The sequence below is a fragment of the Ascaphus truei genome, chromosome 8, assembly GCF_040206685.1.
Source record: "Ascaphus truei isolate aAscTru1 chromosome 8, aAscTru1.hap1, whole genome shotgun sequence".
Lineage (NCBI taxonomy): Eukaryota > Metazoa > Chordata > Amphibia > Anura > Ascaphidae > Ascaphus > Ascaphus truei.
Window position 1 is genome coordinate 70,053,286 of NC_134490.1, and position 17,544 is coordinate 70,070,829.

A 17,544-nucleotide genomic window follows, 5' to 3' on the forward strand; every position below is an offset into this window, starting at 1 on the left:
ATTGGTAGTTTGTGTGCAGAAATTGTGCTTTGAAAGGCAGTTGTTTGAATATTCAAAGGACCTATACCAGTTCCCGAGATAAGCCCATTTGCAACAGCATAACCTGAAATGAACGTGCCGCAAAGCAGGGAAAAGTCAGTAGAAGATATTGGGGTAAGTTCCCCCCCAAAAATTGACGCATGCTACAGGGAAAAGTCAGTGACTGCGCAAACATATTTAATTGGATGATGGCTGTGGAGGTCCTTTGTTCACCACTATTGCTTTTTACCATCCAAACACAAATACAGAAAGCAGTACCATGCATTTTATTAGTGCAAAGACTCCCATTAACCTGCAACATACAACACCTACATGGATAAGATGGAATCTCTATGTTGGTGCATCTGAGTAACAGCTGTTCTTGCACATACACTTGGTACCATTATACATTGCCGCACATTGTAATACAAAGTCTATGAAAAACAGGAGAATTTCAAACATATGTTAGGCAGTTTTTTTCCCCTTCATTTTACGACAACATAAATGTACATTCTTTTATTGGGAAATATGCACAACCCACTGACCAAAAGTGGATTACTGTGTAATATAACCAAAAGCACACAATGCCCATTTAAAACAGCAATCTTATCTACCAGTTTTTTATTTTGTGTACAGTATTGTTTAATACAGCATTGGAGCTGTGGGATCCTCCAAAAACTCATTCTGTTCAGCTCAGAGGATCTCCCCCGAGTCCCGAAATACTTATCGGTGCAGTTAACTTAGTTAAATCATCCTCCAGGGAAACAAAAATGGACACCAAATACTGTATCATGGGGTCTGCGGGCCAGTAGGAAGTCCCAACATCATCCGGCTTCCTATTGGATGGCCGTTTAAATCAAATGCCCAGGGAGAACAACTGATAACCACACCAGTTAGTATCTCGGAAACCAGAGCTAAAAATAACACGGATCATCTCAGAAAGGTTCCCCAACTCCAATGCGGTAAACATTAAAAAAAAGTTAAATAGGCAGAACTGCTGCTTTACATTTAAATAAAACAAATCTGTAAGTTACAATAAAGAGGAATTAGCAATAGTCATAAAAAGGTAATGTATATATATATATATATGTATCAAGTCAAAGAGAGACTTTGTTTGTAAATTTGTGTCTGTAATACTGTTATACATAGGGTTATATTTACTAAGCAATGCTATTCCATAAGAAATTGTCCACTGTTAGACACCTTATGGCCCATTCAATTGAAGGGCGTTGGGTATTATCTCATGGAATTAGCACCGCTAAGTAAATACAGGCATACCCCGGTTTAAGTACACTCACTTTAAGTACACTCGCAAGTAAGTACATATCGCCCAATAGGCAAACGGCAGCTCACGCATGCGCCTGTCAGCACGTCCTGAACAGTAATACCGGCTCCCTACCTGTACCGAAGCTGTGCGCAAGCAGGGACACTATAGAGCCTGTTACACATGTGTTATTTACATCAGTTATGCACGTATATAACGATTACAGTACAGTACATGCATCGATAAGTGGGAAAAGGTAGTGCTTCACTTTAAGTACATTTTCGCTTTACATACATGCTCCGGTCCCATTGCGTACGTTAATGCGGGGTATGCCTGTATGGGCCTCAGAGCCTAATGCACAGTCTTCTAACATCCTTCACTAAATTATCAGTTTATTATGGAAGAAACCACATCACATATAAATATGTGCCTCTTGATAATACATAACACATTTTTTTAAACTAAAAAATAGACACCACTTCGAACTTTTCATGGGATCATATCACACACTCCCCTGTTGGCATTTTATGAAGCATACACATCATTAATGGGTCTAAAGAGATCCCCATTCATTTCATATTCAGAGTCTTTTTTTCTCTTGGGTTCTCTAGGCAGGTCAGTAGCTTCCACTTCGAAGGCTGAAAAGTTTCTGTTTCCTGGTTAGCCAGTCATTAAACTTTACTAATATAAGTTGCCATTTCCTTCTTCGGAACATTTAGGTTATTTTGGGGGTGATTTTCTTTGATGCATCCATTCCCATTCTGGTACACCTCTTTACTGAGATTGAGTGGGGGCTTACATTTGTGCCAATTCTTCAACAATGTATTCATTGTTCCTTGGTCTGTGATACCCAACAGCTTCTCGTTTCCTTCTTGCTCTGATGCCTTCTCCTCCAAAAGCAGGGTATGCTCCATGCTCATATCTTTGTTCATTGTCTCAAAGAACTGTTGGATGCACAGTTTGGCAAAGCTTTTTGCATGTTCTGTGCAGGTCTCATCAAAAAGCTTGCGCTCTATGTCAATGTAGTGGGACCAGTATTTGCTTTTCAGGAAAGCAGCTTGTGTAAAACAAGGTCGGATGGCTCTAGCAAGGAATGCCACCAAGGTCATAAGTAAAACAAATGTCCAGCCCAACGCCTAGGAAAATAAAGATGACAACACATTATTGGCATGTCCATTAAGTGATCTGTATTATACAAATATGGTTAAACAGTTGTCTACGCTAAGACACCATTTATCATTTGTAGAGCGGGGAATCAAATTAGGTATTTTTATTTAAATTCAATAAGCAAGTCATTTTATATACACATGGAATCCACTCTCTCTCAGACTCCTAATCACCATTGCTGTTTAGCCGTTCTGCTTGTCAGGGCCATTTTCAACACAATTCATATTTTACAGCTTAAAAAGTAAATGAAGTATTCGAAATACTAAGGGCCTTATTCTACATTGTCAAAAAGGGCTATTTTTGGCCAAAAGTATAGTACCTAAAACTAAAATCTGAAATGAGAATCTTGTAGCTGAAATACGGGGAAAACTATATCTTTTGTAAAAAATAAATAAACTGCAATAATGAATATTTCTCAAACATTCTAAAATCAAATACAGGAGTATTTGATCACTACAAATCAGAAATAAGTATTTATCAGGAGCGTTTTAATAGCTGAAACACATTAATAGAGAGAATGTGAAAGGATTTGTGATATGAAATCACTGCTACGTTTTTTCTTTAATAAAACAATGTTGCCCACACAGATCGTATCACAAATAATTACAAAATACCTTTGAGGTCCTTTTATCAAGCTCAATATTTTCTGCTCTTTGCAGTGTATTAAACATTTTCGATTTCAGTGTATTGCCACTTGTGCCGAATGTAGGAATCCTCCTAATAATTACAGAGGACAGCAATGTATTTCAAAGCAATATGTCGCTGACCCATCTAGAACTCAAGGGGCTGACATTGATATATAACTGTAAGGATGTTCACACTGACTGGGACCCACAGAATTTTATTGGCGCTATGAAAAGGAAACAAAGGACGAAGATGCGTAGATATTGATACATCTCATCAATATATGCATGGCTTAACTCTTCCCTAACCCCTACTGGTGACACCAGCAATCATGGGAAAATAGGAACAAAATTCTTTGATAAACTGTGTTAAAAGGAGTATATTTTATTTGATGCTTTCTGCCTTAATTTAAGGCAAACCAAATATATATATATTCACCGCGCTTCTCCGTGTAAGGAGCATGCTGCTGGTGAAAAGATTGGACATACATATGTGAAAAAGCAGAAAGTGAATCCCTGCGCTTCTCCCATTGAGATAACAATAAATGGGGGGAAAAATACACATAGTGAAACCTAAGTCTGTAAGACAAAGGAGACTTTTGGTTACATCCTTTGATCAAATAATGACAAGCCTGCTAACCAACGTCAAGGTAATTCTCTGTGTAAGGAGCATGCTGCTGGTGAAAAGATTGGCATACATATGTGAAAAAACAGAAAGTGAATCCCTGCGCTTCTCCCATTGGGCACTGACTGTTAATTTAAGGCAAAGATGAACAAATCCCAGATCTTTCCCTCTTTTGGGGGAAATGTTCATTATGAAGTTACTGTAGGTCGACGTTAGGTTGAACATTGTCATTCAAATTCCCTCAATGTTCAAAGATGCTTTGCATGAACTTGGATGGAGTCACTTGGAGGAATATTTTAATGGCATGTATTTTAATGGTATGTGTCTATAAATACTGCAGTTTTCTATTTTCTCAAATTGCATCAACTTGATAAATATTCCCTATTTTCCTCTTTTTTTGAGCTATTATGCAAGTAAAAAAATGCTGAAAAATAAAACATTCTTACCATTGTATACTACTGAGAGCTAATTCCTTAATTGGGAATGACTAAACATACTCTCTTACCTGAGAGATGCATCGCAGGTAACGTGAGGCCACTTCCTGCGCGATGATCTGGTGTCCGTCGTAGATTTCTTTGCAAGGGATCCTGGCCAATATTCTCCTGATTTCTTTCTCTGACAAGTTCACATCTGTCATGTTACCAAGTTTATCTAAGGGTACTGAAGTGCAAAAAGCACATATAAAACACTTGCCATCCAGTAATGTCACAGAGACCCATACAGCCGGAGCAATCAATGCTCTCTGGGTCATTGAACAAAACATGTAGCGTAAGACTGCTGGATCCTTTTGCCTCATTCCTGTTGGTCTCTTCCATTCTTCTGCCAACATGGACACATTATTGTTCATTACAAACCCTAAGAGAAATAGCACAATGGGAGGAACAAAGAGGACCCCCATGCCATATGACATGTTGTAGCCTGGAAGGCAGGGGCAATTGAAATCAAAAGCTGTATATAGGTGAGCACTTGCAAGTGCCATGATACCACATATTCCATTCATAAAAGATTCCTGGTTGGATTGAAGGAACTGGAAGATCATACGGAATTTATCCATTTTTGTTGGTCGTTGCTTTCGCTCCCCAAAATGGAAGTCTCAGTGTTGTCTACCTGGCTTCAAACGTAAAGATTTAAAACGACTTGCCACATTCGTTCTTGTAATTATTTTTTTTAGTGCTGGTAAACTGTCTTCAACCGTTTGTAAAGGGGATCTGGTTCTTCAAGTTGAGATGATTGCTATCGCTGAGCTGTTTGTGCAGAATGTCTTCAGGTGCATTGCATGTTGCTAATGTTTTACTTGGAAATAATTCTTTGCATTTCTCTGCATTACATCGATTTGATCTGTTATTGGCCCCGGGACATTCTCTGCTCTTCTCTGCTATCTGTTTGATGCTTTTGCAAATGCTCCTGTGACTTGTTCACTCCCAGAATAAACACAACAATGGCCCCACCTTATAGCAGAGAATAACACATTCATATGCAAACATCTAGATAGAACTGGCCAAAAATAATTCAGAGTGCTGTGTAACCTGTGAACAGAATGTCATCTCAATGCTGAAATTAGGAGTTCTTATGATAATCATTAGCTATGATTCTCAGCTGCCGTATTGACCCTGCACATTTAACCCCTTCAGTGGCAGAGGGGCCATCGACCTTCCGGCCCTTCCGTGTCATATAACCCCATTTCGGAGCAATCCGGTGATGCTGTTGAGGTTCTGTCCATTGGGCCAAATGTGACAGGGATAGGGCGGCGCCCCCCTTCAAAGTGATCGGTGCTCAAACGGATCGCGACCAGCCCCATAAAACTGAGAAAGAGACAATAACGTATGGTGTTCATCATAAGGGCCCCTGGGGTGGCACTTTTATTGACCTATACCATACATCATGAGGGCGCTGAAGGGGTTAAGATCGATTTTACTCCTTGAGTGCCATGGGTACATACTATACAAGGACACATTAATGTTCATCACAAACCCCAATAGAAATAGCATCATGGAGAAACAAAGAGGACTCCCAGGCCATATGAGACCGGTGGAGTGCAGGGGTGTGAGCTCCAGTCCTCAAGGGCCACCAAAAGGTCAGGTTTTCAGGATATCCCTGCTTCAGCACAGGTAGCTTGTCATTGACTAAGCCAATGATTGAGCCACCTGTGCTGAAGCAGGGATATCCTTAAAACCTGACGTGTTGGTGGCTCTCGAGGACTGGAATTGGCCGCCCTAAGCTAAGTCATCCCATTAAATAGGAGCCTTGTTTGCATGAATTGTTGATGCTGGTGTATGCCATGCTTAACTGCCTGAGAAATGATCCCAGTGTAGTATCTGTTTAAAAACTAAGGAAGAAAGGCTTCCGGACCCTTTTCTAGACCATCGCTTCAAGGAGCAAATGAATGATTTTATGTCTAAGGGGAAGCAGACTGTAGATATCAACTTGTGTCTGGAGTGCAAGAGAGCTGATGGAGAGGAGAGACAGATGGCAGGGGAGGAAAGTGAAGGGCTACGGACAGACTCATGATGCTCAAATAAACCAGTGACCACTCAAAGAGCACAACCATCACTGGGGAGTATCAGTAGGCATAGGGGTATTCCTGATAGAAGCAGCAAATGCAGTTATGTCAATACCTCGTGGTACCCCAAATTAAATCAAGGCATAGGGGAAGGCATGATGGTGGTTGTGCTGTCAGTAGTAGTAGCTGAGGTAGTTTCCTGTCGGACATGTTACCACGTTATGGTTTGGTGCACATGAGGCCACGAGCTAACACAGAGGGATACATTCATGGCACAACATATCTTGCTCCTGACTCAGACCTTCTAAATTACTGGGTGCAAAAAAAAAGAGACGTGTCCTTAGCTAGCACGGGTGGAATGCCTCAGCTGTCATCAGAATGCCCCAGGTGTCCACCAGCCAGCGTGCTATCCGAACAAGTGTTCAGTAGAGCTGGGTACATCGGGAAAGATTGTTAAAGCAATCTGTCTAGTAGCAGTGTAGGAGAGACTTGCGTTCATTAAAATGAACTATATTATGCTGGTCTGCATGTCACAAGCTCCTGAGGAGGTAGCAGGTTAAATTAAAATATAGAATACAGATTTCTTTCCAAATTAAATTACAATTTTTTTATTAGCTGGGTGTGTGGAGACTGCAGCTCTGACCAACTGAGCTGTTACCCCACCAGTGCCATTCCAGATCCTACCCATGGAAGATATCACCATCATTAGCACTAGTGTCCTCCGCTACCATCATTGAACTTTTTTTGTACCATTTTGTGAGGGCCTAAACAAGTCAGTCACAAACGTACCTTCTAGGTTGGCACAGTGCTTGGCTTGTTTGGCACAGTTGGCACAGTGCTTGGCTTGTCGAGTGTATGTTCTACCGGTTGAATTTTTAATGCATCTCAAGGACATACTCCTTTCTTTTATTTTTGCAGTGATGAGAAACTCTTCTTATTGAATAGTTTTTTTTTATGTGTGACCGCTGCCACAGCTGCAAGGTCTAGCAGTGAGCGAGAGAGAAATTCAGGGAGAAGTGAGAGTCGGACAAGTAAAGCTGCTGCTGCCTGACTTGTGCCAGTGCAATCCTGCCCCTGACCTAGATATTATCCCCAACACATCCACCATCAGCATCCTTGCCAGTTGCCAATCGCATAATGAAAATGGTGTTTTTATCTACCATTTTTTCTGTGCGTCACCACTGCCATGACTTCAAGGTCCAGTGAGAGAGAAATTCAGTGAGAAGTGAGAGCCTGACGGAGACAAGTGAAGCTGCTGCTACTGCTGTTAACTGACCAAGTTGCGCCAGGGCCATCATGTCCATGCCTACCACCACAATCATCATCTTCATTATCATCATTATTGCTAGTTGCTAACTTGCTAGTGGCATCATGTCAATTTTTTTTTCTGTTTATCTTTCTGTGAGGTCCCAGAAGCACTTATTCACCGTTTGCCACCACAAGTCCCAAACATAACATCTAGGTTGGTGCTACTGGTACAGTACATGGCTTGTTGAGTGTACAATCTGTAATATAAGGGTGGGTGGGCAGGGGCAGACTAAAATATGTACATATGCAGAATTATAGGTCTCTCTTCTTATGGGCATTGAAAGTGGTTTCACCTCCAGACACTGTGTCCTAATGTTCCCCCTCCTCCTCCTCATCACGACCAGAGCCTTGAGTGACAGTAGCACAACACCCCTCATTAGTGGCCTGACCCTGTTCCTCCTCCTCAACTGCCCCCCTGTCTGTACCATGCTACTCCTCAACTAGCACACTATTGGAGTCAGCAGCAATCCTCAGCTAACATACTCATAAAACTGAAGGTACTGGCTTAAGGGAAAGAGTGGGATAGTGTCCTCCCTGACTTTTTCCACTCTTTACTCTGCTGCTGATGTGGTGGCAATGGCATTCGTGGTGGTGGTGGTAGTAGAGATGATGGTAGTGATGGTGGTGGAGGTAATAGTGGTAGTAGTGGTGGTGGTAACAGTGGTGGCTATTGGTGGTGGTAGGGTTGGTGGGGGTTTGGACAACCCAGGAGTGCATCTGCTCCCTTTACCAGAGTCCACCTGCCTCCTAGTCCTCTCCTCCTCATCTCCTCACGCTCCCCAAGCCTCCTCCTCTACTCCTCCACAATAACAAAAAATAAGAAATATAACAAACAATATAAAAAAAGAACTAAATTATAAGGAGACTGACAGAAAATAAAATACAATTTAAAAAAATCTGCAAAAAAACAACTACACTAACACAAACTATACAACTATTAAAATGAAAAGTAAACTAACATATCAAACTATAACTAAATTTAACTAACATAACTTACATAACTAAATTAACCAGCTTACTTAAAGGAGCAATCCAAGCCATTTTTTTCTTCTTTGATTTTTCTCTTTATTTTTAAAGCAGGATAGAACTGAACCCCATTAATTTAATCTCTGAGGACACCCTACTTTCAGAGATACTTACCTCCAAAGGGGGTGCCTTATTTCTCTGCAGTTTTCTGTAGTTTAAAAACCCCCGGTCACATGGGCTAATAAAATGAATCAAAAAACAAAACTGCATGGGTTGCCTCTTATAATCCAGCTTTCGCTTATCCATGGTAACCCAGGATAGATGGTTTGTGTAGCGTGCTCGTCAATGGAGAATCTATCCTAGTCCTTTCAGGGGAGTCTCAATGTTTCAAAGATGTGGAATGTGCAGTAATGTCACAACGGTGGTGATTCACCAAAGTTCAATAGACCCAGCGCGTTTTGCCCCCATGCTTTCCAGTTCTGCTAAATGTTTACACTGCGATTTCTCCTCCTTTCTGGCAATATTTCACTGAAAGCGCACTAATTTAGATATATTATTAGCCCATTGAGGCTTGATGAAATGTTTCCCAAGTAGTCAAATGTAAAAAAAATATTGTTTTCTGGACAGTTTTTACGCCCTTACTGTTAAGAAATGTCTCCCAGCTGCAGAACTGGGGTAATACTGGTGCAAATAGCAGCAATCATATCTGCTTTAAATTGTTACGCAGCAGGGAGATTTTCACAAATTGTCCCCAAAATCTTTTAACCATTGTTGGCTGAAGAATTATACAAGATACTGTATTGCTTCAATGCATCAATAGTTATTGATTCAGAATTGCCACGCTCGTTAGAGAACAGGATAGCTAAGAGTAAGTGGTAAGTCAGGAAAGTGCTCATGTAGGGGATATTTTACAGAACAAATTGAAAATGTGTAGCTTCTCCTTCAAGCGCAGTGCTCTGCCACACAGAGCACTTTTGAAAAGCCCGCCAGCCGAGTCTCCAATTGACTCCAAAACTGTTCTTGTAATCTGATCAGCAGCGTTCCTTACATAGGCCTCGGTGCCTATCCTTTGTATGGAGAAGGAGCTGCAGGCCAACCAGAGCACGGATCAAGATGGTGCAGAAAATCCCCAGCCGGGGGCTGTGACAGTAGGGGTCGTTGGCTGACCTAGTGGGGAGGAGAAATCCCAGCTATTTACCCCTAAATCCATGTAACTTGGCCAGCTATGTAAGGCTTTTTTCAGACAAATGTAATTTAATATCAGAGGGAGAACAGGGAATGTATAATGCACCATATCTGTAAGAATGCATTTCAAAGCATGTATTCTGTCTTCCCTGTAACAATCCTTTCCCCAATCAACATTGTTCTTTGATGGGATTTGGGCTAGCTGTGTGTAATGCTAAGTCCGGTCTTTTACATAATTACTTTATGTCTGCATTTATACATGTGTTAGCAGTTCCTCCCACATTAGATACAGTACAGGCGGTCCTCGGTTATCCAACGGAATCCGTTCTGGAAGTAGCGTTAGATAGTGAAACCGTTGTAAAGAGAGTCCCATGTTAATCTGTGGCGGTGAGCGTTGGATAACGCATTCCGGCGTCGAAAAACGGCCCATAGGGTTGCATTGTAAAGCGTTGGATATGCCATTCGTTGTAAAGTGAAACGTTGGATAACGAGGACTACCTGTAGTTGGTATTGTGTGGTGATGGAATTAACATGCAAGAAAGTAAATGAGATATTCCACTGTTATTGTTATTTCTAGGGAGAAAGACTAAGTAATTCACTCAGTTGAAGCTCTCCATAGAAATTGATCAGAACAAAGGTGGGGATTAGTTAAATTAATCAGTTATCAGGTCTGGGCCCCAGGCACTGTTTCTCTTGGCTGGCTACCATTGTTCAATGTTAAAGCATAGCCAGCAAGAGGTATAAAAGAGGCCCTGCTGATCAGAGAAGTTAGTCATCCCTCAAAGGGAGAGATACCCTGGGAGGGAATGTGGAGATTCCCTTAGTAGTCCTTCTTTGGGCAATCGGCAATTTATTTACGTCCTTCCAGAGATATGGTCTCCAGAATTGAACACCGTATTCTAAGTGACGTCTCACCAATGATCTATAAAGTGGCCAAACCATCACCTCTCTTTCTGCTGCTAAAACCTCTCCCTATACAACCTAACATTTTGCTGGCTTTCCCCATTGCTTTGCTCCCTTAGATTGCAAGGACTTGACCCAGTCGAGCCACTTTTTTTTGCCACAGTTTATTCCTATTTTTGATGTGTCTAAGTTCGTTTTAATTCTGGGGGAAACAGTTTACAGAAAAAGCACAGTGTGAAATGGATGGAAATTGGCATAATCATCCAAGATTTATTGTCCTGATACTTGTCTCATTGAAAATGTGTTCTAAAATAATAAGGCAGGAATCATTATTACACTGTTACCCTGGAGTTACAGTAGTGTGCAGGTACAGTATGCCTCTATGGTTCAGATCAATAAGTCCTGAGGCACTGCTAATTATTCAATTAGTGTTAAGTAACAGCAGATACATTGCTATCCGTGGAGTACTTTATGACACACAGAAAGTGAATCCCTGCGCTTCTCCCATTGGGCTAACATTATATGGTGAAAAATATACCTTTTGAAACGTAAGTCTGTATGATAAAGGAGACTTTTGGTTGCATCTTTTGATCAAATCCTGAAAAGCCTGCTAACTAACGTGAAGGGAAGCTTCAATAGCAGGTCCCTATGCTAAAAGCATACACATTCTTGTGAATTATGTGAAATATGCCCTGAAGGGCATACTGTATGCATCTGTGACTTAGTGCAGTTAAAACTGGTACATACTAGTAAAGACACTCACATATAGGCTAGTCTTAAGTAGTGAGTGTCTTCACTTTTCTATATGTGAGTGAGTATCTTTACTGGTATGTATATATTTGTTTTATCATTTATGACACAGCAATTTTAAAATACACATTTTAAACAAATTGCAGAGGAGGAACTGGCAGCTTGGATTATTTCCCTAAACCGACTAAGGCTTTGCATGGAAAATATACATTTCTGATTTCCTCTGGCACTGAGCAAAGAGCAACAATGAAATATTTTTTATTTATTATTTAATGTGCAACACAGATAAGAAACCTAAAAGTGTGTTAGCAGGTCTTTCACGGGTTCGCTAACCTGATTAACTCACCCTACTGTCACATGACGTACAGTTCTTGAGCTACAGACAAGAATTCTGGGTAGTTACATGCATGTCATTTCAGAACCTCTTCAGCCTCCATCTGTGTCGCCCCCAAAGGCGGACGTCTGAAAGGGGTTCCCCAAGATATGCTCCCCTCTGCACAGAAACAGCGTGCTGTGAGTTAACATCTGGGATTGCTGGGTTTCGGCAACGCCGCCCTCTGCAATTTGTATTGCTCTGGATTACAGGACTTGCATAGCACGGTTTAATGAATTCAGAACCTCTTCAGCCCACATCTGCGTCGCCCCAAAGGGTGTCAGCCGTTCCCCGAATTTACAGCTTCTCTGTTACAATCTGAAACACACCATCCTTCTCACCCCCTGTACCCTATCTTTCCACTTACTCTTCCTTGTAGATTGTAAGCTCCTGGGGACAGAGCCCGCCTTACTACTGTAACAATGTATGTTAATGTTTGTTATTTCATTGTTTTTTTCTTCTCCAGCCCTATTGTATATAATATGTCGGCGTGTTATAAATAGAATAAATAATACTAAATGAACGCCCAGAGGGGGTGTCATTTTTAGTTTCTTATCCACTGTAATAAAGGGATTCCCTAAGTGGGCATCAAGGAAGAATCAGGGAAGCCACTCAACTGCTACAGGAACCCATTAGTTTACGTAGATCTTGTGAAATCTGTTTTGCGCAATGCAGTGATAACGATAAAGTCGCCTCATTAAAAGGTACATTCCGAGTCATTTCCACTAAGCAGTACCCGAGGTTATGGAAAAGTGATTCACCCACTGAACATTTGCACCATGTTGGTATTGCTTTAGCAAAGTGATTTACAATTACTATTACAAAGGAGTCATTTGTCAATCGGGAATTAGGAGTGTACATGCAAAACGGTGTGAATTCATGTAGCTGTCATTCTATAGACAGAAAAAAGAAAATGTCCGCCAGCGCAATTTTTTCTGGGTTTCGCAGGGACGTGGAACTCTCTCCTTGGACTTGAGTAATCCCCATATACTGTATATGGTTTTCCCTTACTGCATATACAGTCTGATGTATTGTAAATATTGTACATTTGAACAACCTTCAATTCACAATTTGTCACATTGATTGGTGTAGATGCAGTTTGATGATGTTGGGTATTTATTATATTTGTACACGTGAACACATTTTTATTAAATATATCACTTTTAATAGGTTTAGTGATTTAGCGCTACTTTTACCTTTTTCTCTTGTCATTCTATAGACACCTGCTTTTAAGAAAAGCACCTAAACTAATATGCATTTTTCTACATGAAAGAGGTGGGTCCCTCAAAGGACAAAAATGAATTAAGAACAGTGGCATGTTCAATAGGTTAAATAAAATGAATTATCTTTTTATTTAAAAAAAAAAATCAGACAAGTGTTTTTAAATAATTTCCATGGTAATCAAAAGTTTTTTTTTATTATTGTAGACATAGGAGGAGAATTTAAGGATAATTAACCCATTTTTTACATATTGTTGCAGTAGAAATGTGAGGACATTTTAGTCCACAGTTTCTTACAGAAATATTGTAACCAAGATTCATGCCAATTACCCACGTGGTGGGTGTAATATGAGAACATTTATTAAAGCAGGCGACACCTTTGAGAGTAGTCATGCGGAAAGTTTAAAATCAAACAATTGTTCCACCAGTGGGGTAATCTATGTGTTATTGGGGAACACCAATAGTGTGATATAGTATCAAATATATTCATCAAAAGTGCAAGACAAGTAATGCGCTCACATTTGCAATGGTTTACAAAAGCATTTAGAACTCTCACGGGCTTAGGTAGCAGTTTCCTTCTGCGTCTGTGTTGTTAGCAGCAGCAGCAGTATACGAGCCTGTCTCTTGGATATATATATAATGGCACTCCACTAAAAATGGTGTACTACCCGGGTACTTTAGCTGCCAAGTAATTGGGTATGAAAGTACTGTAATAGCAGGCACAGCCAGGACAGTAATATTTTTGCATAAGGTCAACGTTTTGGCTCTCCAAGGAGCCTTTTTCAAGACTCGGAGAGCCAAAATGTTGACAGCTGAACCCCAACCCTCTTTAATAGCATGTCTTAGATCCGATGCATTGTAAGAAACCCCAGCCCTCTCTAATAGCGCGTCAGAGATCAGATGCATTGTAAGGAACCCCAACCCTCTCTAATTGCACGTCTGAGATCAGATGCATTGTAAGGAACCCCAACCCTCTCTAATAGCGCGTCTGAGATCAGATGCATTGTAAGAAACCCCAGCCCTCTCTAATAGCGCGTCTGAGATCAGATGCATTGTAAGAAACCCCAGCCCTCTCTAATAGCGCGTCAGAGATCAGATGCATTGTAAGGAACCCCAACCCTCTCTAATAGCGCGTCTGAGATCAGATGCATTGTAAGGAACCCCAACCCTCTCTAATAGCGCGTCTGAGATCAGATGCATTGTAAGAAACCCCAGCCCTCTCTAATTGCGTGTCAGAGATCAGATGCATTGTAAGGAACCCCAACCCTCTCTAATAGCGCGTCTGAGATCAGATGCATTGTAAGGAACCCCAACCCTCTCTAATAGCGCGTCTGAGATCAGATGCATTGTAAGAAACCCCAGCCCTCTCTAATTGCGCGTCAGAGATCAGATGCATTGTAAGGAACCCCAACCCTCTCTAATAGCGCGTCTGAGATCAGATGCATTGTAAATTCTTCTGTATTTGGTGCAATTTTCAAATTACCCAAAAAGTGCATTTAACCCTGTGGAACCCATGTGGAGAAACACAGTGATCTAGAGAGCAGCAGCTACAACGGTAGTACAACCCGGGGATTGAGGGCAGCTGACTGCACCAGACCATCATATTATAGCTTTAGCCCGTGCTTATGGCAACACTCTGAGATTGCTATAGCAGTTATTTACATGCTTACTGAATATACTGTACGTACATGTGGACACTTATCTAGCAACATTCCTCTATGTGGGTTCAACACCGTGTGCATTTTCCATTCCAAACCTATGTGTGGTGAATTATGAACTGGATTTACTGCATACTTACCTTCGCTCTCCTATGAATTGAACTGCAATATATGTATTTGTAACTTTTCAGTTTCTTCAGTGTCTATGGGGACATAACTATATTTGCACTATGGCATATGCACTTCACTGCTCCCCATTTTACCCACCAGCTTGTTTTTAATGTATAATTTTTCTGTTGGTATTTGTATTTTCTACAATTCTTGCATTCTTGTGTTGCCTTGTTTTTTTCTTTTTTTTTAAATATATTTGTATATAAGAAAATGTGCACATTTTAGCATAGTAATCTTTTGTAGGTTTCTTATAGAACTTATTCAAATGTATCATATTTCTATGTTTATTACGATAGGAGTGCAACTCTTATTTTGAGGTGAGCCTATTTGGAACCTTTATCTGTGTGTTGTTTACTTCTTTGATCATCAAAAGTTAGCTCCCTAATATCCTATCTTATGGCATATTTATATTACAGTATTATATATACAATTATCTTATCTTGAGTGTGGCAATTTCACGTGGAATACTATTCATTATGTATAATCTTTGTGAGTTTAATTTTTTTTTTTTAGATAAGACCCTTTATCAGACTTCAAAGTTGCAGATAAATTGTTCTTCTGTTTTTGTTCATTATTTGTAAAGTAATTATGATGATGCCATCAATAGTCAAACATATAGGTGCAAACCCGTCGAAATTTGCCCTTTGTTCACACCACTAAAAAAAATCATAACTTTGTCAGAGTTTGAAAGTAATTCTCTGTGCATGAACTCAATTGCTTAATATTTTTATTATTTTGCTAAATTCTCTCAAATCGATCGTTTCACTTCATGCTGAGACCGTAAATTGCTCTCACACACCCGGTTTTGCTCATGGTAGGATGGTATGTTGATAAAGGCTTGCGAAACGGCAAAATCCCACACTCCTTTTCACAACTTTTGCGGCTTGGCAAAAAGAAGCCAAATTGGAAACAAAAACACTAAAAAGGTTGCGATTGCATTTCAGATAATTTCACATATCTCTAGTCAAACAGATAAGCACAAGTAGCTGATACGCTTGAATTCAGTGTTTATAAAATAAAAAACATTTGATTTTTCCCAAGGTACACTTACTGTAAGTAAAACAGTTACTTTAAGAGCAATTCGCTGTTTCTAAGGAAGCAATGTTCTATTTTTTTAAGTAATTTGCTACACATGACTGCCATTTTCATTGCCTCGGTACAAAATATGTGGGAGGCTATGCTAGCATTTGTGTTGTGGGGGAGTAGCAACACTGGTCCTGGCTTTCAGTCTCTCTTACAACTGCAGACTGATTAATTACTCCCAGCTGAGCTATGTCTTTAACTATCAGACACTTCCGAGTCTCCATTGCTACCTGAGCTATGCCTTTATCTAACTAAAAAAGGATTGCTACAATTTAGCGCTTCTAATGGGTCTTATACTGTACCACCTTAAATATTTTTGTCGATATAATAGTTGTGCAAACTATAATCCTCTCTTAAATATGTGAAATACAAGTGCTGGGACTAATTTATAGTGATAGACAAATATAAATGTGACAAAAAGAAGATAAATACAAAAAGTGACAATATTTATCAATAGTGTGAGTGGTAACTCATTAAAAAAATGTGATGTGAAAATCATTCAAACTTCTCTAATTAGTGTAGTAGATATATTATCCTGCTCAAACCCTTTGACGAGCCATTTCACAAGTTCTTCCAAATGTAGTTTTCTTTCCAAGTTTGGGGAGGGCACAAAATGTACACCGGAAATATAATTAGAAAAATATAGCAAATAGTGTGATAAATTCCTCAATAAATGTGTATGGAATTGAGGATTTGTAATATTACACACATTTTCCCCATAAAAAATGGCAAACCCAAAACTGTTGTAGGGATGGTCTGGTCAACAAGACGCTTCTCCGGAAAACAGAGAGACACACACAATAGTATGTAATAATAATTATTAATAATGATAGTTTGCACAACTATAATATTGACTAAAACAATTTAAGGAGGTATTAGTCACATAAGGAGCGTCAATTTGTAGCAATCTTTTTTGGTTGTTCAGATTTTTGTTTCTAGCTATAAAGGCTGCGCCTCTATTTGTTCTTAAATAACTAAACACTGGGTGTAGATTTTCAATGGATGGGAACGCACATAATGTTTTTTGCCAAAAGTCTAACAAGAAATGTAGGTTTTGATTCCATTCTTCAGTCTGAGAATGCATCCAGAATGGATACAAAGAATCAATTAGATACAGATTGTAAAAATGTGTAACCCCTATTAAAATACCAGAAAAAATGGCCGGATGACTTCTTTTTAGAAAAATATCTCGAATGTGGAAGAGCTCAAAATCCGTCCTTTGATTTGGATCCAAAAAAAAAAACACCTAAAAAAGTTGGACAAGAGTATAGATAAGATGAAAGAGAAAGTTGGATCTTTAGATAAGATTCCACATTTTAAAACCAGGGATTCAAACCTGCAGAGACGTATAGATTCACTTGAGAAAGAGATGATTGCAAATAGAATGAAAAAATGTTAAAGGGCTGAGGATGACTATTCCAGAGGTTTGGAAAGGAACTGGAATAGATATAGGAATTAACAAAGGAATAGGCAAATTCCTAGGAACAATTATGTAGCCAGGGTAAGGTTAACTCATAATAGGCCATACAAATAGAGGAACTATTATCCCAATGACATTAAAGGACCCCAAATGGTAACAAATGTTTCTCAGAGCACCATTAGATTACAATTCTCAAATAGGAAATAGATCTTAATATAGAGAAAAGAGATCAGTCTTGGACAAAAGATACAGGAGATATAAGGGACCATCAGGCCAGAATTACCCAGAACCACACAAGGGAAGAGAGAGG

The 17,544-nt window shown here is 39.8% G+C and overlaps 1 protein-coding gene across 1 annotated transcript; it reads right to left on the reverse strand.

Annotated features, from left to right (window-relative positions):
- Positions 1-1,588: 1,588 nt before the first annotated feature.
- CALHM1 (calcium homeostasis modulator 1) lies at positions 1,589-5,047 on the reverse strand. Its single transcript, XM_075610221.1, has 2 exons — positions 4,203-5,047; positions 1,589-2,418 (listed from the first exon to the last, which is right to left on the reverse strand). Exons 1-2 carry the CDS (start codon positions 4,749-4,751, stop codon positions 1,954-1,956), a joined length of 1,014 nt encoding a protein of 337 aa, XP_075466336.1. The 5' UTR covers positions 4,752-5,047; the 3' UTR covers positions 1,589-1,953.
- Positions 5,048-17,544: the final 12,497 nt, after the last annotated feature.